This window comes from Dipteris shenzhenensis, chromosome 22, assembly GCF_047967505.1.
Source record: "Dipteris shenzhenensis isolate YYH24624 ecotype China chromosome 22, Dip_SZ_1.0, whole genome shotgun sequence".
In the NCBI taxonomy this organism is placed as follows: Eukaryota; Viridiplantae; Streptophyta; class Polypodiopsida; order Gleicheniales; family Dipteridaceae; genus Dipteris; species Dipteris shenzhenensis.
In genome coordinates, this window is record NC_141617.1 from 30,809,123 (window position 1) to 30,835,010 (window position 25,888).

A 25,888-nucleotide genomic window follows, 5' to 3' on the forward strand; every position below is an offset into this window, starting at 1 on the left:
TTGCCAATCTTCTGTTGCGGTTGGAGCTTTGATGGTCAACCAAGTCTTGCTTGCCACATCCTAGTACACTGCGTTCTGATGGTGGTATATCGGCTAGCTTAGATGGATGGTACACAACTTAGTTTGAGGAGGATCAAATGGCGATGAGATACTAGGAGTATAGTGGCCTGGTAGGTATTGATCTCACCTCATTCCAAGGAGGATTAGGGATTATTGACTGAAAGATGAGGGTAAGCCCTTCTGGTCAAGCTCGTAATTAGAGGCCTTATCTTAGATTTAGAGCTCTAAGACACTAAGCTTGCTCCAAAAAACTTTGAGGATGAGATGGTAGTGCCAACTTTATCACAAATAGATATTTTGGGAGCCCCCCCTTCACCAAGAAGGGCTCTGATAATGTAGAGTTTGGTGAGGGTGTCGAAGCATCTTTCAGTAGGATTACTCAAGACAGCATCGTGGAAGCATCTTTCAGTAGGACTTACTCAAGACAGCATGTAGTGTTGAGAGAAATTCCAGCGTTAGAAGCTTATTCTGCACGTGGAGGTCTGACATTTGAGGGATTTCATGTAAGGTGCTAGAAAGCACGTTGGTTGGGCATAGTGGGATGGTGGCTAGTCTGGTCCATGGGGGTGACCTAGCAGTGCTTTTTAGGCGAATTTCAGAAAATTAGGCTCTTTTGGGTTTGGAACAAAAAGCTGGGCGACCATAACGACCTATATCTTTTGATTGACAAATCCAAATCGGGTCATATAGCATATCAAATCAAATGGCAAGAGATGATTTAGATAATTATCATGTTTTTGCACCATTTAGTACATCGAAATAATGAATAGAAGTTATGGTTATTTTTCTCCACCACGTTTAGAGGACGATTGCCCATTTTAGGGGTCGAGGATGGTACTACAGCCCACTTAGCCGCTCCTTTTTCGAGGGGAGTCGGGGGGAACAAACATTGCTACCTAGCAGCCAGATCGGCAGCTCAATATTTTGGTATATTTGAGGGGTGTGAAATGAAGGATGGAGAAGATAGAGGCAGCCATTTCAAAGGTCTGTAGGGAGAGCTTGAATTTCTTCTTATTTGAATCTACATGCCTGTACACAAATGAGCCATTGGTTTATGTCTTCTTGGAGTTTCTATATTGGCTATGTTTAAAGCCCTCTATTGCATAGACATGCTGAATCTATCTGCAGGTTACCGAACCTTATGGCAAGGAGGGAAAGGATATGCTGTTATAGTTTCTAGTGCCGAAAGGGAGCCATGCAATGTGAAACACAAAGAAAGATTATTTTCTGGTTTTAATGTTGTTTTAGAAACTAGGATGAAAAGCTTGTTCTGGATATATGCTATGACCTGAGACTGTGAAAGGCGAATGTCAAATTACTTTCTGACAGTGTTTTCTGGTTTTGATTTGATGTTCTGTACAGGAAAAGTGTTAAATTTTACAGTGACTTTTACTCTGCAGATATGATCCTTGCATCTCCCCTTGGTTTAATCACGGTAGGCACATGATGGAACCTACAGCATGTGTGTGTGATTTCTTGACTAACGCTTCTTTGGAACATGTGTGGGTGCACAGAGGCTATAACTCATGTCTCTACAGTCACATTAATCGAAGTAACAAACAATGGAGCTTTTTTCTAGAGATTTGAGCTACAATTGGTTCTTTGCAACAGGGAAATTCAGCTTAGTAGGCTGTTTACTGTTTCATGCTCCTTAACTTCTAAAACTTATCTGTACGCTACTATTTTGCAGAAAATTGGAGAAGCAGAGACTGAGAAAGACAAGGATGTTGATTTTTTATCTTCAATTGAGGTATTGAAATTAGTGTACTACAGTTAAGAAAGTTGAACATTATCGGGAGGGGTTTTATATATTTAGCTGAGTGCTCTTTTTCAATGTAGGAGCTCGTTTTGACTTGGCTTATGGAGTCATACGAAAGCAAAAAAAAAAAGTATCCTACATAGTCATCTCCAAGAAAAGTAGTCATCTACAACATAGCCATCGTCACCATCATCATTAGCAGCGGAGCAGTTGTCATCTTAATACATAATACAAAGTGAAATGTGCTCCAAGGTCAGCATGGTCTCTTCCCTCGTCAAGATCGAGGGAGTGATAGCATGAAGTCAAATATATAATGCTGCCGACTCCTAGTGGTTGCAATCCTCTGCTGTCTCGTGGTCACGGCTCTATGCCTAACAAGGGAGACAATCACCCTTACCGGTCTCACCCCCACTCTAAACATGGAGGGAATGTTCCGAAGTGTTGTCTTTGCATCAACCCTTTGTCTGAGCTGCTGTGTCACTGGCTCTGGGTCTTGGTCATGCCTAGGACTTGTAGAGAGGGGGGGGGTCTATATGGTCCGGTTGGAAGAAATCAGTGATCATCCTCTAAGAAGAGTCTACCAGGGTATGCTCCTCATGTCTCAGAGATTGGAGTATGCGCTCGCGATGCCTAACGGCCTCAAGAATGGACACAGCCAGGCACCTCTAATCCGGAAAAGAGAGGAATCGAGATAACAGCTCGGAGCTATCCATGAATAGGCAATAAGAACGTCCTCCGATATCATAGTAAACAGGGCATCTGAAGATGAAAAGTTACTCCGACTCAACCTCCTATAGGTTGCACAGCGTACATATACGCGTCTCCCTCGCTATACCCTCTGCCCGCCCTTGACATGTTGCAAGAGACGGGCTTTCCTCACACATAGGATGGATGAGGTGATGAGTTCTTTTCGAGGAGGGGACCTTGTTATTGGGTGGGGACTTCTCTCCCAGGGTAAGCCACCTGTCCTCATCACAGATCTAGGCATGCGGCACATGTAGTTGACCTTTTTCTATGATGTCCCAACCTAGGCACTATCAGCATCTCTATACATCACAGCATTTGGGAGCGGGAACCTATAGTTTTCCACCAAGATCCAGGTTTACCATTTCCAAAGAGTATCAGAGGATGGAGTGACTACTAGATCCTTGTATTTGGAGGAGAGACAAGTCTCACACACACTCAGAATTGCCATCTGACAGATGCGGATCTTATTCTATCAACTGAGGATCCAGACAGAGAGAGCCACAAGCACACCTAGAGAGTAGTGGATTTGCAGGCTATGCACATTGGTAAAGGTGGAAACAGAGAAGCAGTTCTCCTATGTACTTGCCCATGCCTTGAGATTCAAGGACGGTATCACTGCCTCTTTCAGTAGGGACACAGGTCTTAACTAATCCACTTCCTTGACCATGTTTGCGTTGGCCTCTATTTGATGGAGATGCAGCAACACAGTGACCTTATTGCAACAGATCAGACAGTAGGAGGTGAAAGTATCACAAGAGATAGATCGAGCATAGTGACACGCCACCGACTTCTATGCCTTTGAGTTAGCCCCATGACACATTGGGGTAGAGGAGGGATGGATCGGCAGGAAGAAACGTCACAGAGTGGTGGAGTCAGTGCCAGAGATACCACTGACCAAAGCACGCGTGGTAGAGGTTCGTCCCGTCATTGCTGTACTTAGAGGAGACTGTCCAAGCCAAGGTATTACCCTTGATATGGCCGACCTGATATAGAGATCACGGAGACCACGCCCCTCGCCACAGCGAGAGAGAGCTTGATAGACACAGAAATGAGACATTTCTGCATCTCATCGGAGAGCTACCATGGCACCTAGATATGTATTTGGAGCACTAGCTTTGCATGTCTGAGTTTTGAGATTATTAGCTTAGCTTAGTACTCAGCAAGAGCCTTAGCGAGCCCTTTGCTTCAGCCCACAATGGCTTGTATGAGTTACTTTCTTGCTTGTACTTTGTCTCATAGGCCATGGATGCCCCTTTCAAAGACGTTAATACAACTCTCTCTCTCTCTCTCTCTCTCTTTCTTGAATGCTTTTGTAGGCGCACCACTTCACAACCCTCTTCATATTCCCTGATATTCTACCAAGGAGGTATGAAGCGAAATATCACTAGCACGTATGAATGGATTTTTCACGTTGAAGATGCAGTTTGTAGCTATGACTGCTAAAAATCAGGTCCTTGAAGGACCTGGCAAGTAGGCAGTAATAGATGAGGTAGTGAAGGCTTGCAAGGCTTCTCCCCCTACCTGTTGACCAGTCTCTATAGTTAAAGATCTTGTTCACACTGAAGTAAAACCTTTAAGATTGATTGCATTGAAGAGAAGGTTAATTGTCCTCCTTGTCTTCATTATGATCATACTAAGCCTCTCCCTTCGATATGTGTAACTTGCCACCATGGCTCTCTATTGGCCACCAAAAAAAGAATGGGAATTCAATCAGCCTTACATAGTCCTTGAGTATCGTGGCCTTTATATAAACTGGGTTCACACGTGGTTTAGTATCGTGAGTTGTCTGTAACATCCTTAAGTCTTGGGTGGAGGAGATCAGGACCCAATCATTAGCATGGAACAGTGATGGTACTGGAATCTGTGCCAATGAAGTCCTCACCCTTCATGGTGCATGCTAAAGCCTCAAGCTAGTTGATGTACAGTTCAAAAGGGTGGGAGACAATGGGGGGTCCCTGTTTCATGCCATATAGACCTGTGACTAGTGACTGTCTACATGCTTTGGAACAGGTTTAAGTCTTCATTTCTAATACCGTCAAGCATCCTGATGGACTTTTTCAGCATCATTGTCTCCTGGTTTTTACTCTTCTTCTCAGACTAGCAGCCTTTAACTAGCAAGGTCCAGTGTTCTCTATGATTATGTGCGCTCTCTCTCGTAGTTTATGCCTTGCGGCTCTAGCTTGACAATCTGTGTTCAATTAAATGGTTGAAATAGTACGTGTTGCAGATTAGCACTGTTCAATCGTAGATCTGGTTGGCATTTTAGATTTTGCGTTGAGAGAAGCATTGCTTGAACCTAGATCTATTTTGGGCAGACAAACTTATGGATATTAAAACTGGAAGGGGCCAGGAGAAGGGAGGGGTTTCAAAGTACATAGGGAACTTGTCTTTCAACAATAGCAAAGTTACACGTGAGGTTTCAATTATCTGTATTGTGGAAGTATATATGGCAGTCTCAATAATCTTGCTATGCAATGATGATGTGTGCAGATTCTCGTCATTGACTATGCCAGTGTGATACTGATGCAGGTATATTACTTTATTTCTAATGTTCTTTCAGTTGGTTACTAGTGGGTATGGAAACTTGATTTGTCTCAAATAGATGCATTTCTTCTACAATATTGAGTTTTTCGAGGTGTTGCCTTTGCCAGAACTGGTCTCATGTGGTGGAAATTGGGGACCAACTGAATCAGATCCCTGCTCAAGCACATGGAACAGATTTCATGCGTATAAGGGAATGGTAGGTTCTGCATGTACTCTTATTCTTAATGAAACTGGAGATATCTGCTGGGTCTTAAAGTACTAGTATTTATCTGCTTGTGCCTGGAATAAAATATAATAGGGAATATTCTTGTCCATCATAATGTCCATCCCAAGAAATGCACTAATTTTTCTGTCCGGGTTCCTTTGCTGCATCTCACTTTCTCTTTTTTTTCTCATCAGGTTTTTAAATGGACAGGGGCGATACTATAGGCAAACGATAATTCTTTCTACCTTTGCAGATGCAGGTCTTAACACACCCAAGTATTTATGCACCTCAAAGCAACACATAGTTTGCATGGAAATATTATTTGTGCTCTAATCCCACCGAAATCTCCAAGGATTGATGTTTCCGGTTTGTCACAATGTTTTGATACTTCAGGGATCAATGCTTTCTTCCATCGGTCATGCTTTAATTTTGCTGGCAAGGTATATGCATGCGTTAAGAGACAATGTATGGATGCTTGATATTTTTCCAGGATAGTACAGTTGGTGCTTTTTGACTTCATGTTTTTCATTTTCCATCTTCATAACCTTTTACTTATGTGGGTGACGCGACAGTTAAAGTTGCGGTGTGAACACAGTGGTTTTCTCTCAAAGATTCTGCTGCAAGTACGGCAGGTATGCCATATTGACGATCCATGGTTGTACCTTTCAAAGTCCTTGCAAATCCCGGGATGTCTTGCTGTCTTCTTTCTTGTGTTGCTCATTTTTAAACCTGCCAAGATTATCTGTGCCCTATGGCCTATATCTTTTTAGCTTCCATATAGAAGAAGAAGAAGAAGAAGAATAATATATTATCGTCCTCTGAAGACCAAAAATCGGCCTATGGGACCTGAAACAATACAAAACCTTACATACATAAAGGCTCCTCCCTCAAAGGGGAGGGTAATAAGAGCAACTACCTTTATGTCTAGGTGAGTTTCTGTGCTTGAAAAGCTTAGATACAAATGTTCCTAAAGCTGAGGGTGACGCCTTATGTAGCAAATCAGCCAGTTTGTTATGTCCCTCAAGAAGAGAGCTGAACTTTTTCCTAATGTGTGCATAGTAAGGGCATATCATTACCGTGTGTTCTTCTGTTTCTGGCATACCTTGGTCACATAATTGGCATATTCTGCTCTCTCTTGGCACGTCTTTCCATCCTCCTATTTCAATTTGCAACTGGTGTGATCAGGTGCGAAGTGAAGCGAAAGCCCTCCGCTTATGCATTGCCATAGGTGTGCAAATGTACTTCTGCGTGGCTGACTCCTCTGCCATATAAGTGGGCCAATATTGGGGGTTGATAAATATGCAGTAGTACTCGAACTTATCTCTATTTTTAGCTGTTTGCCATTTCTCGTGTAGTGCATTCAGTAGGTCACGATGAAAAGCATCTTCATCTACCTCCTCTGGTGAGTAGTTCAAGTACTCCTCTACCTCCCACTTCCTGAACCAATTTCTTAGATCTAGTGCCCATCTAGATGCCAAAATCTTGCTCTTGTTTGTCTTTTGGGGCTTTTGACTTTCTCCCCATGCCCTCTTTGGCAGCCTTTCAGCATCCATGCCTTTGACCTTTGTAATGTATCTGAGTACCTTCTTTAAAGCATGTAACTCTATGGGTAAGCATCTTGTCTCTAGAAGTAGCAGAGAGTAGGGTGTAATAGCTTTGATGCCAAGGTGTCTCCTAATAAAAGATTTCTGCATTTTTTCCAAATCATTCCATTTCGAGGATGATATACTCCCACCCCACACCTCTACTCCATAGAGCACTGTCTGTATCACATATGCCCCAAAAATCATGTTTCGTACATGCCATCTTCTTGTATTGCTATTACTGCAGTCATTTTCAAATTGGACACAGCTGCATGTTTCCCCATCCTGCATCAAGTCTCCGTTGCACACAGCTGCTCCATTTATTATTGGCTGGAATTTCAATGCCTAGGTATTTGAATGAGTGCACTGTATCAACTGGTTGACCCATGTATGAGATTGAGGGGGGGTTGCTTGGCTGTATAGTTTTGACTATCATGAGTTTAGTTTTGGTAACATTAACAGCCAACCCACTTTCCGAACAGAATATGCCGAGTATATCCATCATTTGTTGCATCTTGCTCTCACTATCAGTGAAAACAACCACATCATCTGCGTAAAGAAGCAACCAAATCCCAAAACCTGCTAGGTTAAGATTTGACAATTCTCTTTTACATGCTTCTTTGTGCACCAATTCCTGGAGTCTATCAATGCACAAACCAAACAAGGTGGGTGAGAGCGGGCATCCTTGTTTGACCCCCATATTACTGTAGAATTCTTGTGACATCCCATCCTTACATTTCAGCTGGCATTTTACTTTCTCATAAAGTCTAAAGACAGCGAACCTTATCTCCTCGGGCACTTCTATGCATTGCATTGTCTCCCATAGCACGTCTCTGGGCACTGTATCAAATGCCTTTTTAAAGTCAATAAAACAACAAAAGAGTGGCTTCCCCTTGAGGTGGCTTTCCTCCATCAAAACTCGGAGGGTGACTAGGTGATCCACCGTAGAGTGTTTGGGCCTGAAACCCACTTGTCCCACTGCCCTCTTCTTTTCCTTCTTTGCCCAAATACTCAACTTTGCCTCTACTATTGTACTATATAGCTTGGCTAGAGTGGAACATACCATAATGGTTCTATAGTTTGATAATTGATCGCGGTCACCCCCCTTGTAAATTGGTTTGATCCAGTTCTCTTGCCATTCTATCGGGAAACCATATACCAATGCTTGGTTTAATGCCGTTAGTATGTGCCTTTGCGCGTGCTCGTTGGTCCACTTAATAAGTTCTGCCGTGAGATGTAGAGTGTCTGCCGCCTTCCCGTTTGCCATTTTCTTTAGGTCATTTTGTACATCCTCCAATGAGAAAAAGCCTTGAGTGTTGCCAAAGAGAGACATGCTCACCATGGGCCGAGCCTTAAAAAACTATACACCATGTGTTAGGGAGGTATCTGTTGCTACTTAAAAAATTATGTATGTTTGTAATAACTTTTTACATAGACCGGGTTGCTTGGAACTCTCATGGTGACAGAGAACCCGGAATGGTGACCTTTAAACTCTGACACAGTGATGGAAAGCCCACCCTTTCCTCGCACTGTCTGTTTAATTTTGTTTTTGTTATTGACAATTTAATATCGGTTTACATTTCATTGCACATGATGTATAGTTTTCAACAAAACGGTATTAAACTGGTATTAGGGGAATACACGTTGAATTTTTTGATCAAGCTTCTCTTGTCGATTGTGAAATTCTCTTATCCTTTTTGGAGCAGGTCTATGAGCGTGTAAATTGCAATTCTCTGACTGAAGGGGATGATGCTCGATTTGAATTATTCACTAAACAGGTGAGTTTGAGAATTTGTCCGCCTCAAGTATTTATCTAGCATATAAAGACTATTGACACATCATTACCTATCAGAGGCATTACGGGGAGGGAAGGTTGCCATTTTGTGAGTAATTATGGGTAGGGAAGGTTGCCATTTTGTTTGTGTAACTCACAACACTGGTTCTTCCCTGTAGTCTTCTTTTCACACCTCTTCTTGATCTCCGTTGTCTCTAGTTCCAATGTATTGTGAGTTGTTTTGCATCTTTTTTAACTGGACAAGTGGTTTTATCCCAGGTGTTTCGCCCACTCAAGGAGTCGTTGCAGGTAAATTATTGCTTGAATCGTTCATAGGTTCCATGATTGAAATAAAGCGGTGCTTTGCTCTAGATAATTGCTAGTCATTGTTCATTTTCTTGTTCTTATTTTTTGTCTATATTTCTCATCGTTAGTTTAAAGGATTGAAAGTATCAGGGTTGCTTTTCCAATGTTGTTAATTTAAACATGTCACTAATTCTTGTTGATGCAAGTGTGCAGAGTGGAGTTTTGATTTTCATCAGTTCATACTTCGATTTTGTTCGGCTCCGCAATTTCTTGAAGTCACAGAACACGTCATTTTGTCTCCTTGGAGAGTATGATGCTAAACTTACTGGGTTTCCATTTTCTGGAAAAAACAAATTGACTGTGCTTGCATATGCCATCAGTATTTTTTCTTAAAAGTTTGCATCCTGGGAAGAGTAGAAATTTGCTTCCAATGTTGTCTTTATGATTGTATGCACGGGGCAACCGATTTATATTCGCTTGGAAGCAGGTCTTTGTGTTGAGTAAATGAGTCCTTAAAAATGTTCATACATAGGTGTGTACATACATACAGAATACATGCGCCTGCTGCATGTATGCACATACATACACACCTATCTACATATAGGATTTCCAGTCTACATGCATCTGTCCCGGCCTACCTAATAACACCGGGTCACACATGCACTACATAATTTCGGTGGACTTCAAGAAGGCAGTTCTAGTGCTGACTTGCATAAGCTACAAGCTTTTTAAGAACAAGGAAAAGTCATGTTCACGTCATATGAAGTGATGCTCGTTGTGATTCCCATAGCCTCGAAGTAATTTGGGTTGGAAAATAATAATAAACATTGAAATTGGAGGAAAATCGACACTTAATAATTGCCCCATTTATTTGTTGGGCACCCGGGCATGAAATGTACCAGGTCTCTCTCACAGGGATTCTCATGGGAGGAAAAGAGAGATTCTTGTGTAATGATGTTAAGGTAGATTTGCCAATGCTTTGCTCTGAGCTGAGAGTCCAAGGTATAAGATATCTTGTTTGTGTAAAAAGATCTATGATCCAGCTGGCAATTATATAACTTTCTGGGAATGTGTGCCATTTTTCTCATCATAACTCTTAGGGGCTGACCCTCTTGTAAACTTGGGTTATGTTTACCTTATATGAAAGTTTCGTAGCAGTTCCAATGCTATCGGTAGTATGCATTCAATGAACGGCTTAGTCATGGCAAAGTGCTCATAGTTCTAAAAAATACACATGGGTTATGAAATCGTTAGTATGCATACAATGAATGGCTTATTCATGGCCAAGCGCTCATAGGTTAACCTGAGGACCAACCACCTATGTGGCAGGTTAGGCAGGTCAAGCTGTGGGAGCAAAATAGTTTCAGGTTGTGAAAGGGCTGTTTGATCAAGTTTGGCAACATTTGATCAAGTCTGGCCAAGTTTGATTAACTGGATTTGTATTACGAAAAGAAGGATTAAATGATTGTGTAACAGTGATTTAATAATCTCTTTTGCATTTTTAAATATTTGGCCTCAACTACATGCTTTAGGGAGGGATAGAGTAATCATTAAAGGGAGTTCGGGTATCCACTATGCACCAATGGAGGGAATCCACAATTTTATACAAAACGACGTGTGAGAGTTGTTGTGGTGATTTCTTCAGGTTAAGACTGCACTGTTTGTATTGTTTTTAGAGGTGAGTTTCGGCATGTTCTTGGATTCAACTATATACATGTTTCCTGCGACATGCAACTTCCAAGAAATTTTTGTCCAAATTGCACCGTGTGGTATTGGATAAGTCTTTCTATTTCTAACAGTATGATGCCTTACCAATGTTAAATACTCGAGTCTTCACAGACAGGTGTAGCTCGGATGAACTTTTTGATTAGTTCTCTTCTTGAATGCCATCCTTTCGTCACGGCTTGAGTCTGTCCTTCGTGTGCAGAGTTCGACAGAAACACAGTACAAAGATGTTTCTAAACTTTTTAGATTCTTATTGCTGAGGCTGATGTGTAATACTGTAGGCTTCACAGGCAGATGTAGCTTGGATGACCTTTTTGATTAGCTCTCCTTTAATGCCGTCCTTTGTCACGGCTTGAGTCTGTCCTTGTCCAGAGTTAGACAGTGCAAAGATATTTTCATCCTTTTTAGATGCTTATTGGAGAGGCTAATGTGAAATATTCTGGTCTTGACACGCAGATGCAGCTTGGATGAATTTTTTGATTAGCTTTCTTCTTTAATGCCATCCTTTGTCATGGCTTGAGTCTTTCCTTCATGTTTAGAGTTTGACACAGAAAGTCAGTCCACCGATGTTTGTGTAAATGAATGCCAAAGTGTCTGTAATTGTATGTGTGAGAGCATATATTTTGCCATTGTAGGTAAGTTTCCTGCTTTGATACAATGTTTTTATTGTATGATATAGATATTTTGCATCTTCCAACAAAGAATTTTCTTTGTTCTTTGTCTCGACCAGACATAAACACACTCAACTTAAGGCAGAAACAGTGTAAATGGTTGCGTTCTAATTTTTCAGCATCAACCCACCCCTGGGGACAACCCCTTCTTTTCCTGTCCCAAAGTGGCCTCTTTTTCCATGGGGCAATACCATTTTTTAGGCTTACACGTTTTGTCCTACCTACACATTTTGTCCATCATATTCCTGTCTGGTAAAATGACCTTGGAAATCCCTGTCTTCTGCATTTACGTGTGTAGGTACACAAAACAAAGTGATATTTCACGTGCTCGAGCATGGTTTTTCCATGGAAAGCGTCAAATCTTGCTATATACCGAACGTGCACATTTTTACCATCGCTACAAGGTGATGTAGGGTGTTCTCGTATGTTCTTCGGAACTTGCTAGGAGAGGTTATTAAACTAATACGCTTGCGGTCTCATTTCTTTTCGTTGTGGCTTTTGGTGGTGTTGAAATTATGGGTTTAAAGTAGTCCATACATTTACTCTCTTCTTTCTCACAATTGTATCTTGTGTCTTTCTTTCTCAGATACGTGGCATAAAGGAACTCATCTTCTACTCTTTACCTGAACATGCAGAGTTTTATGCAGAGGTGAGTTGTGGTTAATATTATAGGCACACATGTTAGTTAAATCCATCTAATAGAGGCTAATACTGCATTTTTCTACATATCTGGTTTTAGGTCAGTGTATGTAACAAAAAACATGGCACAGTTAAAGTAAAATATAGTGGAGTGTCAAATCCTAAAAATTATGTGATCATTTGCAAACTATGTTCCCCGTTTTCATCAGATCTGCTTGCCAGGTGCATTGTTATGTTAGTTACTCTTAATAGGCTTCTCTCACGTAGAGAATGGCATACCTTCTCTCCAGATAACAAATATGCTGGAGGGCTTGGAGAATGCATCATCTACGGTTATTTTTTCACGATTCGACAATTTGAAGGTTTGTGCAGCAGTTTAAGTCTTCTGTCTCCCTTGCTCTTTAGAGTATGTTCATATGATGTGTACAGGCTTGCCCATGTATAAATTGGAGTGATTTAATCCCTGTTTTATTAAACTTCCTGTTAAAAAAAGGTGCATCATGTCCTGAGTTTATCTGTATCACTATTTCATCACTCGCATGTAGTGTAATATCAACATCTATGCGCTTTGTTGTTCTTGTTGATTGTAATTCAATCTTTACAATGAGTTCTTTTGATTATTTTTGGGTAAGATTGATAGTTGCGGTTGGGTTGGTAAAGCCTGCTGCACCTATGGAGCATGATTGCAATTTGATAGTGCATTCGATTCGCCTTTGTATCTGATTAGCTGGCTGAAATGTTGGAAGGTTCTCTTGCAGCTTGAAAGAGTCGTGGGAACATCTCGAGCCAACAAAATGCTTAGCTCTGATAACAGAACGTTCATGTTTTGTTGAATTTAGATTTGATTGTCTAGTATCTTATTTATTGTATTTATTTTGGCTCCACCAATGGCAATCCTTGTTTCAAGTTTTGTTTATTGCAATATGCACCAAGTGTCATCATAAAGATTCTTCTAACTCTACATTCATGCAGCATGGTCAAGCAGGCATGTGCAGATGGAGTTTCCCGTTGTGTTTATTGCATTATCATCATAAAATTATGTAGAATGTAACTCTACTTGCATGGATGCATCCACACGTGTGCATGCACTTTTGTGTGGGACACGGGGTGTGTGCAAGGACCACATGATTATTGCATGTCCACATGTGAGTTTCTGAGCGCATGCGTGCATGTGTGATGGGGTAGGTTTGTTGTTGGCAGGCTCGTGTGCATTTGGAATGCTGTGAGTGTTATTAATCAAGCAGGGTATATGCCAATATTCCACAAAAAGATTATTACAGAAAACATTTAATCCTTTATCATGATTTTAAATACATGTGTACTTGCTATTTGTGAACATATATGAATATCTTTATATATTTGTGCAAGAAAATACATTGATTGTGATATTCATTAGAACAAGCTAAATACCAACCATTAAAAAAAAAAAACTAAGATAATTTGAAATCACTGTCATTTGTATGTCTTCTTGTCTTTTCCATGTGATTACTCTAGTTGAAGCTCATGTACATATAATGGGGACATGTTGAATGATGTTAAAGATCTAAAGGAATTCTATACAATGTGTTATAAATGTTGGCACTTTATACAATTTGATATTTGAATTGGATCTCGTGGTTAAGTAGTCAAATGCGAATGAAGACATAGTGTAATAGTATGTGGAATTCTATACAATGTGTTATAAATGTTGGCACTTTATACAATTTGATATTTGAATTGGATCTCGTGGTTAAGTAGTCAAATGCGAATTAAACCTTCAAGCAAAAATGACAAATACAAAATGCGGCTACTTGTATAAATATAATGATCGATTATTCCAATTTGATTGCATTTTGGATCTAATTACTTCTTGTGGCTAAAATCCTTACGAGCACTTTTACATTGGAGTATATTTGGAAATCGAATGCAAGATCACTAGCTTCAAATCAAGTTCATTGTTATGTTTGTTTTATAACTTGGACACTTGTTTGGGTTTGGCTTTGGTAGTAGAATATACTTTTGATAGGTAGTGGTTGGGAGGCATTGGTTACTAATGGCAGGTGCATTCTCTCATGGTGCTTCCCACCATAGAGGAGATAGTTACATCAATACTAGTTGTAATAGCATTGGTAAAGCTATGAAATGAAGCGGAAGAATTCACATTTCCAAGCAAGTAGATAATGACCGTTATGTTATTATATAATGAGTCCATATAGTTGTCGCCACAATGTTGTATAAAGTGGCATGTAAGGTTCGAGGTATTCACATGTTGTGTAACCATGAAACTTGAAGAAGACCATTTAGGAATTGAGGGATAAACTAAACATTGAATGGTTTGTAGTCGAGGTATTCGCATGTTGCGTAACCATGAAACTTGGAGAAGACCATTCAGGAATTGAGGGATAAACTCAACATTAAGTGGTTTTTAGAAAATGTTTAAAAGGATTTATATAAATATTTATTAATCAATATGGCATAACATTTCATTTAATAGTTGCAATTCTAGATGGCATAACATTTCATTTGGTACTTGCAATTTTTTCTTCAAAATTATGTTTGTGGGTGCTTCTAGACAATCCTTAACCATGAATTTACACTCAAATTAGGCTTTATCAAGTCAAAGGCAAAGATCCCACACAACGTATACCATATGATGCTGATACACCATTGACAAATCTTGTTCACCCCTATATGCTCCAACCTTGGTCGTAATGGGTAAGCTATTGTCCAAAAGAAATAAGAAATCTTCTTGGATGGAGGCTAGTCTAGAGGATCTTATGTGGCAATAGTTGCTCAAGTTGGTGTTGCTCTTGAATGGGAGTCCAAGTTGATGAGTTCAATGGAAGTCATCTACTAATGAGGGTGGTGTAGGAGAAAAAGGACACTTGTACCACTAATGAAAGTCATCTACAAATGAGGGTAGTGACAAAGATAAAGGAAAATTGCACCACTTGATCTAAGTTGCTTACTCTAGATGGCTAAAACCACTTTCTTGGATCTCGTCCCATCTCGCTAGACGATGTGGTTGAATGTTTGACTCGGCTTGTGAGTTGTCCATCAATGTTCTTGTAAGACAATACTCAAAGGAGGGCCTAAGATCCCTCATAACTTCACCAAGAGACAATAGTTTCTTCAATATGAAGGGTATAGCTTCAATAACACATATGTTAAGGTACAACTTTAATAGTAAGGATGCAAGCATCCCACTATTGAATTGGGAAAATTCATGTATTAAGAACCGAATCCTTTGCACCTAAAGCTACTTTAGATGTGCAATATGGTCCATTATTTGATGTAGATGAGGTTAGTCTATAACTCCAAATTAAACTCTTGGAACGATAATATCCATCGCACAATTCTTTTCAATGGAATGAGTCTTCTTAACATGTATAAGCGCTTGGTGATTAACGATGATAGTAATTGGTTTTTCGATAGATAACACTAAAACCTTGTCATTGAGTATATGATGGCCTCTTTGTGGTAACTTAGATCTAACCATGCCATTAAGTTGTCAAATGGAGAGTAAATAATTGGTGGGGTGGCCAATCACTTATGGTTGAAGATTGTCCATTTGTGTGACCTTGAAAGGTCAAACCCCAATTATAATGGATGCTTTGATCAACCCACCTTTTAGGAGCTCAAAAATTGCACGCTAGATATATATTTAGCTTAATCCTCTGTAGAAATATATGAATCGCCTATGGTATCCCACATGGCCTAAAGAAATGTCATGTGGATTACTAACTGCCACCCTTGAACAAGAAGACAAGTCGTATATGCTTGAGGGGATCAAATAAATATGCATTAAATAATGAAGGCAATCTTTAAATGACAATGAGATGTATCCCCTTATAGAAGGGAGTCAATAAATATGTGAAATTATTCATGCTTTCGCTTAAGTGTTATATGTACAAGGTCCATTGGCAACAAGAGAAAATGTCTCGTCATAATCAACACCTCATAGTTGTAGATGCAACTTGTCCCAAGAGAATCTCTTTATAGCTAAGAAGAATCAGTTCCTTGGGTTGGCACAAAGGGACACCACTATCCTTGCCAAACACTTAGGGTAGCTTTGCCCATAGTACAAATGAGTCATGATGGGGAACAACCTTACCATTCTTGAGTGATTCTTGGGAGAGAAGTGTTCTTTAGAAAGAGCTTCGTCATCTTGTACTTCTGCTTACCGAAGATTTCTATCGAATTCCAAAAGTATAAAAAATACCTCAATAGAAACGCTTATGATTGATACACATCACGCATAGCATGAGAAACAAAATATTTTGAGTGGGCAAACATCCCCACGATTTTATTTTTAATTTCATGCTAGTATAATTAGTTGTATCCTTTGTATCCATCCATGAACTAATAGGTAGCATGACTAGACAATATTTCAAGAACTAAGATACTAGGGTGTGCCTTGCTTATAGCTATGCTTCTCGTAGTTGAAAATGTTTATCGACTTGTGCATCTCAAACTACCTTTAATGAGGATCCCTTTTACCTTCAAGGCTAATATTTCCTTTTAATAGGCCAATGCTAAAACATGATATGCTTTCTTAGTTACATCCAAAAGTATCCACTTTACCACTATACTGGGAATTGTGATGCTTATGTGCAATGTGCACTCTTGTTATATTTATATTTATCTTGTTATTTTTACAAGATTTCTTTGATATAGGTTTCTCTATCATGAAAAGATCGATTTACTTCTCATAATGGTTGAGAGTGATCTTGTTGACTCTCTAGGTGTAGAATGGGTGTTTCAACATTTCTCACTTGACCCTCGTACCTTTTCGGTTTCTCTTGCTTAGTGGATTATTCTATGTAGTAGGCATGTTCATAATTGTAAATAGATAGCCAACATAAGCCCAGCTAAAGGTAAGATGAAGCTTTGGATCACAAAGGTATCTCTCCTCCCCATATAAGCTTTGCAACACAAAGCTCTTTGTTTCATGGATAGCACTTTTTCTTAGTTTCACCTCTCATCTTCTTACATGCTTTCTCTACCATTTTCTCACAGATGTGTAGTGTATCACATCTTCAAGCCCATTCTATTGCTTTCTTCTCTTTAAGGAATTTGCTATCAATGACAAATGAAATCAAAATTAACATTCTTGATTTTAAAACTTGAAAACCGACTAACTACTAACGATATATACATACTACCATCGGTACTAGGTTTTTTTTCTATCAGTAATATTCAAAGTAGTAGCACATGGCTAGTCATGCTTGCCCAATGTTTATCTTTTAGCTTAGATGCATCATTGTTGCACAATATGATGGAACTTACGAGTTGGTTTGCGATCTTTCAAACCTTGAGCTTTTCTCCTCAGTGATATTCAATAAGATTATTCTAAACTCAATCTTTTATATCATGTTTCTGTATGAAGCATGTAACGAGAAACTCATGTGATTGCATTAGTTGATAGCGCTTAAATCTTGTTGCACTGATTTATTTATTGAATAGAATTTCCTATAGTTTAATTTTGTTATGGAGCACATAATCACTAATTTAAAATATGACCCCAATTTTATAGTTTCAACAATTTCTAAAAGGAGCTAGAAAAAGTAGGAAAATTTAGAGATGAGACATGACATAATGTCCATTGGACATGATCTTCCCTATGAATATCAAGAATAGTGCTTTTATTATTTGTAATGGACAAATATTAGTTTTCTTTCAATTGGAAAGAGCAGCCCAAGAAATACATGAATAAGGGATTGCGTGGGCGAGTTGGTAAGTTCTCTTGTATATTACGAGCATGACTAGGATCACATGAATGATGGTCCTATCATCTACAGATTGTGCATCACGACGATTGTTTCTTTGGATTCCCTAGCTCTCTCAAGAACATGTATTAAAAAATAGAGGGCTATTTAAGTATAATCATAAGTTTAAGTCTGAATGAATGGAACTGTACATATTCAATTGATGAATAGGAAGTCCTTCCCCTTTTCAAACAACCCCAAATAGTTAAAAATTAAAAAAATGCTCAAAGTAAAAAGATTGTAAAATAAGAAAGTTGTAAAACCAAAAAGGAGAGTCCTTGCGTGACACCTCTCTAGTCATATTTGGTTTTAGTTCTGCTTGCAACTTTGCTTTGAGCTCAGCTTTTAATTTTGCTTTCAGTTATGTTTCCTGTTCATCTTTCTGCTCTACTTTATTGAGTTAAGATCTCAAAAGTTAACCTATAATGGTTTTCTTGTATGCTTATTTTGTTAATAACGATTTTTTGTGAATGAATACCTATAGAGAAATTGAAACACAACATCATATATTAATAAAGCTATTTGTTATGGGAGCAACATAACCTTCAAAAGTAAGCTAGATAAATAAGACCAATTGTAGTTCATTAAGAGTGTAGTTATATGAATATGCTTCACGTAGTTCTAAAAAAGATGTTGTACAAAGAAAATATGCTATGTCTTCCTCCCTTATAATTAGTTTCTGAATGGGGTAAGGTGATTTGTGAATGATACCTCAAGCTTCCTCTCAGAGCGTGCAGTGTGAACTTTGATGTTGAGAAGGGTTGATTGCAAAGCCTCTAATTTTTCCACCGTATATAACCTTACGCTGCCTTCCTTGCATAATATGTGGCACCATAGCCTAGATCAAAGCCTTTGGGCATGTTGCCAACATTTTTACATATTAGCAATCTACTATGGCATGAAGACACTTTAGTGCCTATGAAAAAGGACTATTTTCAAAGCATGGCATGCAACCAAAAATCTTGGCCTTGAATCATGAACAATCGTACATAACAAGGATGGAGATGGATGATGGGGATGGTGATGCAACAAAAAATCTTGGCTTTGAATCATGAACTACTGTACATAACAACAATGGAGACGGATGATGGGGATGGTGATAGCCTGTCATGTCCCTTTCAACTGCTTCCTCTTTCTCTTGAGTACGGAGCAATATAGATCCCTTAGGCCCCTTTTGATTGGCACCTTAGTGACCTAACTGATAACTAGAGCTTTCTTGCTCTTGGTGGACCGAAAGTGACCTTTTTGGCTCTTAGTGGATAGAAATTGTCGTCCAGCGCGACAAAGTGATTGCACCAGCACATATTCAAGAAATTTTCTCTACTAGCTGTTAGAAATGGCCTCACCATGTCATATATCCATGGGAGAAGAGGAGGAAGTGCGTGTGAATCTTATCCAAGGCTATGCAAATGTTTAGAGGAGGGTTTTTCTCCTTTACCACGTGAAAGAATACTCCTTCTCACTTTGCCAATTCCGAGGAGTGTAGGGGGAACACTGCAAGTTCACAACCTTTAGGCTCAAGAGAAGTAAAGACGAAAGTTAAGAAGGAAGTCCAAGAGCTCCACAGAGAACCCCATGAAGTGTTAGTAAAGAAGGAAGTGGAGCTAGTGGAGGTCAAGAAGGAGGTGGAGCAGGTGTTGAAACTAAACCTTCTCAAGATGCAAAAGGAACCTAAGCATGAAGCAGGCCCATCGACGATGGTATCAAAGGAGGAGCACCTATGGAGACATCTCGAGGAGATCATGGAACTGCAAAAGGAGGCAAAAAGAGGTCTCTTGAGGCTCAGACCGAAGATGTGCATGCACATGCTGTTGCTTTTGAAAAGACGATGAGAGGAGGACAAAATGTAGAGGGAGCACATGGTGTTCCAAGAGAGAGCAACAACCCTCCTTTAGGTATGCATGTCACTGCATTCATTGATGATAATCTGCTCTTTGATTCAATACAGTGGTTGAGTACACATGCTCTTATTGGTCACCTTCCTGGTGCCAGACCTCCATTAGCAATCATAGAGAGTTGGGTGAGTTGAAGAAAGGACACCAATGTAAGATTTTAGCGGAAAGGATTTTTTTTTTCTTTTTGAGAAACTTGGTATGGTTGCCAGTGCCCTGTAGTATGGTATTTGGACTCTCAGTCACCAGCCCGTGGATCTTGAATGGTGGTCACATGCTCGTCACATGACTTCTCCGAATTTTCCCAAGTCAATGACGACCCCTATCTGAATAGAACTCCCTGATTTACCTCTCTCCCACTACAATCAGCTACCTTCCTTGTGTAATGGCCTTGGAGAGGTTGTAGATGTGGAGAAAGAAAAGTTCATAAATCCTAGAGGTAATACTCAGATTTGCATTAAGATGGACATAGCAAAAGAATTGCCTAATACTCTTGTAATTGTCAATAGGAATGGTAGTGTCTTTAGAGAGCAACAACTCCTTTACAAGAATCTCCTAGGTTCTTGTTTGCTATGTGGATTGGCTAGTCATGCTATTAAAAATTAACCTTAAAAGAGAGCCACGCCTAAGCCCAGTGCTACCCCTAACCCCAAGGCACAAATTGGCTAAAGTGAAAAGACCTTAGAGGCACTCATAGCTCAAAGCACCACAAGATTCTTGTATGATAATGCCATTACAAATTTGAGTGTCCCATTTGAGAACTCAATTCATTTATCAATGTCATGATAATAGAATTCTTCATTCAACACAAAAAATAAACAACATATTATCCATGGGTGAATCCAAAGCAATGAACAAGGTCCTCAAAACAACACCAAAATGATTGGGATCACAAGCTACAAAATACAATAAGGCCCAACAAGATGGCATTCAAGGTTACAACAAAGCACACTCCATTCTAGCTACATTTGGACTCAAGTCAGGACTCAAGTCAATTGTACTATTGGAATTGCTTGTGCCAATCCTTAGGGTGGATGTACAACGTAGGAGTGACCAAGTAGAAGCCATAGAAAAAAGATTGAATGAATTATTCAAAATTGGCAAAGTTAGGGTGAGGGAAGCAGCTTGGACACGAGTTTTAATCCAATGAAGAAGGAAGGTGTGCCAAACTACTACATCAAGACATTAAACCTTAAAGATGAGATGCTTATATTGTTGTATAGCCCTACTAGGAGTGAAGCAGCAAAATCTGCATTGGGGCATGGGTAGGGCCATACCAAATAAAAAAATGCTTTAACAATGGGACTGTCATGCTAGAGCATCTAGAAGGAAATGAACTGCCAAATCAAATCAATGGAATGAAGAACAAATTGTTTTGGTCATTAGGTGTGGTGTGCTTAGAAAAAATTCATTGAAAAAATCTTCAAGTGCCACTTTGTGGGCACCAAACCCAAAGATTCAAGGGAACTTTATGAGGATCATGATGAGGAAAATGCCAAAGAGTATTGCAAAGTTGTAGAAAGTACAATATTAAATTTCCACAAGTCCAGGTGGGAAGACCTCATGATGGAATGGATAGGCAACAAGAGGGCAGTGATCTAACAGTAAAAGACCATCGGGGTGATGAACTCTAGATGGCTTCATATATAAAACCTCCAAGGAACGAGAGCTTACTTTTCTCATTCATAGTCTGTGTAGCCCAAACTCTCTTGACTCCATATCCTCTAAACCCCCATTTGGAATCTCCAACTTTCACCCCTTAGATCAAATGGGATTGAACTAACCCAAAAAGCCAAAGGGCACAAAGAACAAAGGGACTATCCCAAATAAGATGAGGCTAAAGAAACTAAAGGAACAAAAAATGCTATGTTCCTCCCCCCTCTCAACAATGGCCAAATGCGTCATTCAATTGGCTGTACTTGATTGTCCTCAATAGCTTTCATGAATCGCCATGGAATGAGGCATTTAATTGAGCATCCCAATTGAAGGAATGGATTCCTATGATATCCAAGAAACTTTACTTTTTGTGCAAAGTGGTATACCATCAGAATTATTGAAGTGGAGCTAGCAAGGGTTGTTCCACTTTCCTAGTATGGATAATGATTCTTTTAACCCTATCGCATCCGACTACAATGTGATCTTCAATGAAGACATATGGCTAACGGTGGCAATAGTATCTAGCCAACAAAGTGAAGGACATGGAGGCATACACTTTTTGCCAACACTATCACATTCGACTGCAATGTGCTTTTCAATGAAGACACATGGCTACAATGACAAAGGTATCTAGCCAATAAAGTGAAGGATATGTAAGAAGACACTTTCTTTTAATTTCTATTAGAGGAAATCTAGCTCAAAGCATTGGATACTTATGTACTACAAATGCGATTTCAAAAGAGACTGAATGCCAGTAGGAGGAGCATGAGTGAACTAGCCAAGCTGATGAATTTTAGATCAATAATTAAGTGGTGAAGATCAAAGTGGGACAAAAAAATTCAAGATATGTGGGCACTATCTATTAGCAAGACGCACAAAGAATCAGAGAAGTTATTCACGGCCCCATCACCATCAAATGCATTGGATAATTTGCTCCAAAAAATGCCAAAGAGGAGAAACAAGTGAGCAACCATCCAACTAGCCAAAGAAAGGCTAGAAGAGCAACATAAAGAGGCACACCAGCAAAAGAGTAGCCCAAGTAGATGAAGCAACAAGATAAAAACAAAGGAACCAGCTGAACCTAAATGGTGCGAAGATTTAAAGAAGGGAATGAAGAAACATGTGTATCCTTCAAGGAAGGCAAAAAGTTATGGCAAGCTAAGGTTGACAAAATATGAAGAGGCGAGAGGAGAAGAGTGGAGATGAGGAGAGAGGGCACAGCTAGAGAGCACACCACAAATGACTAACTGTACACTAGATTTAGTTAAAAAAATAGAATATATACAAACCCTTTTAGGGTTAGGGTTAGGGGATCTAATCCTTTCCTTTATAGCACTCTATAAGGTTAGTACTATGCACATATGATCACGTGATGGTGCTATGCACACATGATCACATGATGTTGAGCATGAACTCTCAACACCTTCCCTCAAGATCAACATCATGAAGTAGGCCTTCCCTCAAGATGATTATTTCTTGGGAATCAAAGAAGGACTGAGCATTACATTCCATCACACCCCTTTAATGGGAATGTCCTTCCTCTATGTCAAACCAAGAGCTAGTCGGTGTTTCTCAAATAGCTCTGTACCGACTGGTTTGGTAAAGATGTCTATAGCATTTTCTTTGCTATCACAATGCTGCAGTGTGATGTCACCAAGTACCACTCTTTCTCTGATGAAGTGCTCTTTGACATCAATGTGCTTTATCCTGGAGTGATATACTGGATTTTTGGCCAATGCTTGAGCTAATTGGTTATCACAGTATATTGTTGTTGGCTTAGACTCATCAAAGTAATCTGTTTCTGACAATAGTCTTCTGAGCCATATAGCCTCACATGCACCTGTAGTAAGTGCTCTATATTCTGCTTTAGTCGAAGACAAAGAAACAGTTGGCTGTTTGTTTAACAACCATGATATAGCACATTGACCAAGGAAAAATGAATATCCCTCTGTCAATCTCGTGGTCTCATGATCTCCGGCATAGTCACTGTCATAGTATCCATGCAACCGTGGATGACTTCCTCTGTATTCTATCCCAAACTGTCTTGTACCTCTTATGTATCTCAAGACTCTTTTGGCTACATTCTAGTGAGACTGCCATAAACTGTGCTAGTGAGTTTACTGCATAACAAATATCTAGCCGTGTGATTGTCAGATATATAAGAGATCCAATGAGCTGCATGTAGTATTTGTCATTGATTGTAGGCTTTTATGAATCTTTAGTAAGTTTCAAACTCTGTTCAATGGGAGTGGCTGCAATCTTGCAATCTGCCATACGAAACTTCTTCAGGAGGCTGTCAACATACTTGAGTTGACTCATGAATGTGCTATCTGAATCTCTCCAGAACTCAATTCCAAGACAATAGTGCGTAAGTGCAAGATCTTTCATGTCAAACTCTACAGATAAGTCTTATTTCAGTTTTTTGATGAAGCTATCCTTGCTTCATGTCAGAATCAGATCATCTATGTACAAACGTGCAATAGTAATGTCTTCCCCTTGAACTTTGTAGTAGAGAGTATGATCTGCATTGGACTTCATGTATCCGAGATCAGCAAAATACTTGTCGATTCTACTGTACCAACTTCTGGGTGCTTGTTTTAAGCCGTAGAGACTTTTCTTGAGATGGTAGACCTTATTCTTCTTTCCTAGTTCAACATAACCTGCTGGTTGTTGCATGTAGACTTCCTCGTCTAGATAACCATTCAAAAATGCATTCTTGACATCGAGCTGATTGACATTCCATCTACTGAGTATCGCTAGTGGTATCAAGAACCGTATGGAATCCATCTTTGCTACTGGAGCATAAGTCTCATCATAGTCCTGACCATATTGTTGTGCAAATCCTTTTGCAACTAGTCTGGCTTTGTATATTTGAATACTGCCATCTAGATTGTACTTCACTTTGTATACCCATTTGTTTGCTATGGCCTTCTTTCCTAGTGGAAGGTCACATCATTCCCAAGTATTATTCTTATACAAAGCATCCATTTCTTCATTCATAGCAGTTTGCCATTTTGGCTTGTCTACTGTATCTTCAAAGTACACTGGCTCTTCTGTATCCATGATGGTAGTCATAAGAGCATAGTTGGTGGTTTCCACCTGAATTGCTTTGCCTGTCTAAGCATATGCCAATCTGGCTGGAGGTCTACTTTCCCTAGTAGACCGTTTGAGCTGCTGTGGCTCTGCTTGGGGTGTTGCTAGCAATTCTTGCTCTTCTTCATCAACCTGTTCTGTAGATGACTGTGAAGTTGATGCTTCTATCTCCTGTGTAGGTGAGGTTTTCCATTTTGATTCCTCATCAAAGATTACATCTCTGGAGATAATGACTTTGTAGTTGATGGGATCATACAATTTGTATGCTTTACTTTCTTCACTGTAGCCAACCATGATGCATTTGCATGACTTTGCATCCGATTTCCTGCGATGATCATCATGTATGTGGGCAACCAAATATGCGGAGATCCCCAATGTGTGGCTTGTGTCTAGTGAATGCTTCATAAGGAGTCATACCCTGTATCGGTTCGGTAGGAAGCGGATTAAGCAAATAGTTTGCAGTGGCTATTGCTTTTGCCCAATACTGATTCGAAAGATGCTTTTCACTAACATTGCTCTAGCACTGTTTGCTAAAGTCCCATTCTTCCTTTTAGCTCTTGCATTTTGTTGAGGAGTATCTGCACATGTAAATTGTCTTCGAATGCCATGATTTTTGCAAAAGTTCATGAATGCTGAAGACATGTATTCAGCTCCTCTATCTGATCTCATGACCTTGATCTTTCTGCCTGTCTGGTTTTCTACCATGGCTTTGAATTCTCGAAATTTGGAAAACACTTCAGATTTCTCTTTCAGAAAGTAGACCCAACAATATCTGTTGTCGTCATCGATGAAAGTCAAGTAGTAAAATGAACCATTGATGTTGCAGGTCTAGGCATAACCCCATACATCTGTATGTATCAAATCAAGAATACCTCATGCACGAGAGGTACTTCTGACAAAGTGGTTCACTTTTGTTTGCTAAAGTAGCATGCTTCGCAAACTTTTCGAAGAAACTATAGCTTCAGAATCCCAATTGCCATATTTTGATTCCTTAGATCTAACAAGTACTTGAAGTTGACATGACCATATCTCTTGTGCCATTTTGTAGATAGTGGCATGTGTTGCCGTTGAGCTGACATGGCATGCTTATCTGGTACTCTAGCTAGCATTCTGTATAAGCATCCTTCCTTGACACCTTTTGCTACTAGCTGACATCTTTTGGATTTGTCTTTGATAGTGCATTCATCATCGTCGAAGATGACTTTGTAATTGTGTTTATTCATTTGACCTACTAACAAAAGGTTCTTGCTGAGCTTCGGAACATAGAGCACATCTTTCACTAATCCTTTTGTACTAGTGAAATTGTTCATAGGGATAACGCCTGTCCCTTGAACTGGATTCGGTGTATTGTCTGCTATGTAGATGACATTTTTTTGACCTTCTAATGGTTTCATCTCTGTGAACCATTCCTAATGATTTGTCATGTGAGATGATGCAGCGCTGTCAATGTACCAAGGATCTTGTTCCACTTGGTTGACTTGATAGTT

At 39.6% G+C, this 25,888-nt stretch overlaps 1 protein-coding gene across 3 annotated transcripts in view; it reads left to right on the forward strand.

The window, feature by feature from the left end:
• Nucleotides 1-12,999, forward strand: part of NOF1 (U3 small nucleolar RNA-associated protein) — a 103,193-nt gene extending 90,194 nt beyond the window's left edge. For all 3 annotated transcript variants that reach the window (XM_087393496.1, XM_087393497.1, XM_087393498.1), the window contains 14 exons: nt 1,423-1,495; nt 1,751-1,810; nt 5,057-5,095; nt 5,218-5,306; nt 5,510-5,574; nt 5,709-5,755; nt 5,888-5,947; nt 8,605-8,676; nt 8,952-8,981; nt 9,192-9,286; nt 11,673-11,778; nt 11,961-12,023; nt 12,304-12,375; nt 12,772-12,999. In XM_087393496.1, the coding sequence (XP_087249622.1) occupies nt 1,423-1,495; nt 1,751-1,810; nt 5,057-5,095; nt 5,218-5,306; nt 5,510-5,574; nt 5,709-5,755; nt 5,888-5,947; nt 8,605-8,676; nt 8,952-8,981; nt 9,192-9,286; nt 11,673-11,778; nt 11,961-12,023; nt 12,304-12,375; nt 12,772-12,846 (946 nt within the window). In that variant the 3' untranslated portion in view covers nt 12,847-12,999. The remainder of the gene's footprint in view (nt 1-1,422; nt 1,496-1,750; nt 1,811-5,056; nt 5,096-5,217; nt 5,307-5,509; nt 5,575-5,708; nt 5,756-5,887; nt 5,948-8,604; nt 8,677-8,951; nt 8,982-9,191; nt 9,287-11,672; nt 11,779-11,960; nt 12,024-12,303; nt 12,376-12,771) is intronic.
• Nucleotides 13,000-25,888: the final 12,889 nt, after the last annotated feature.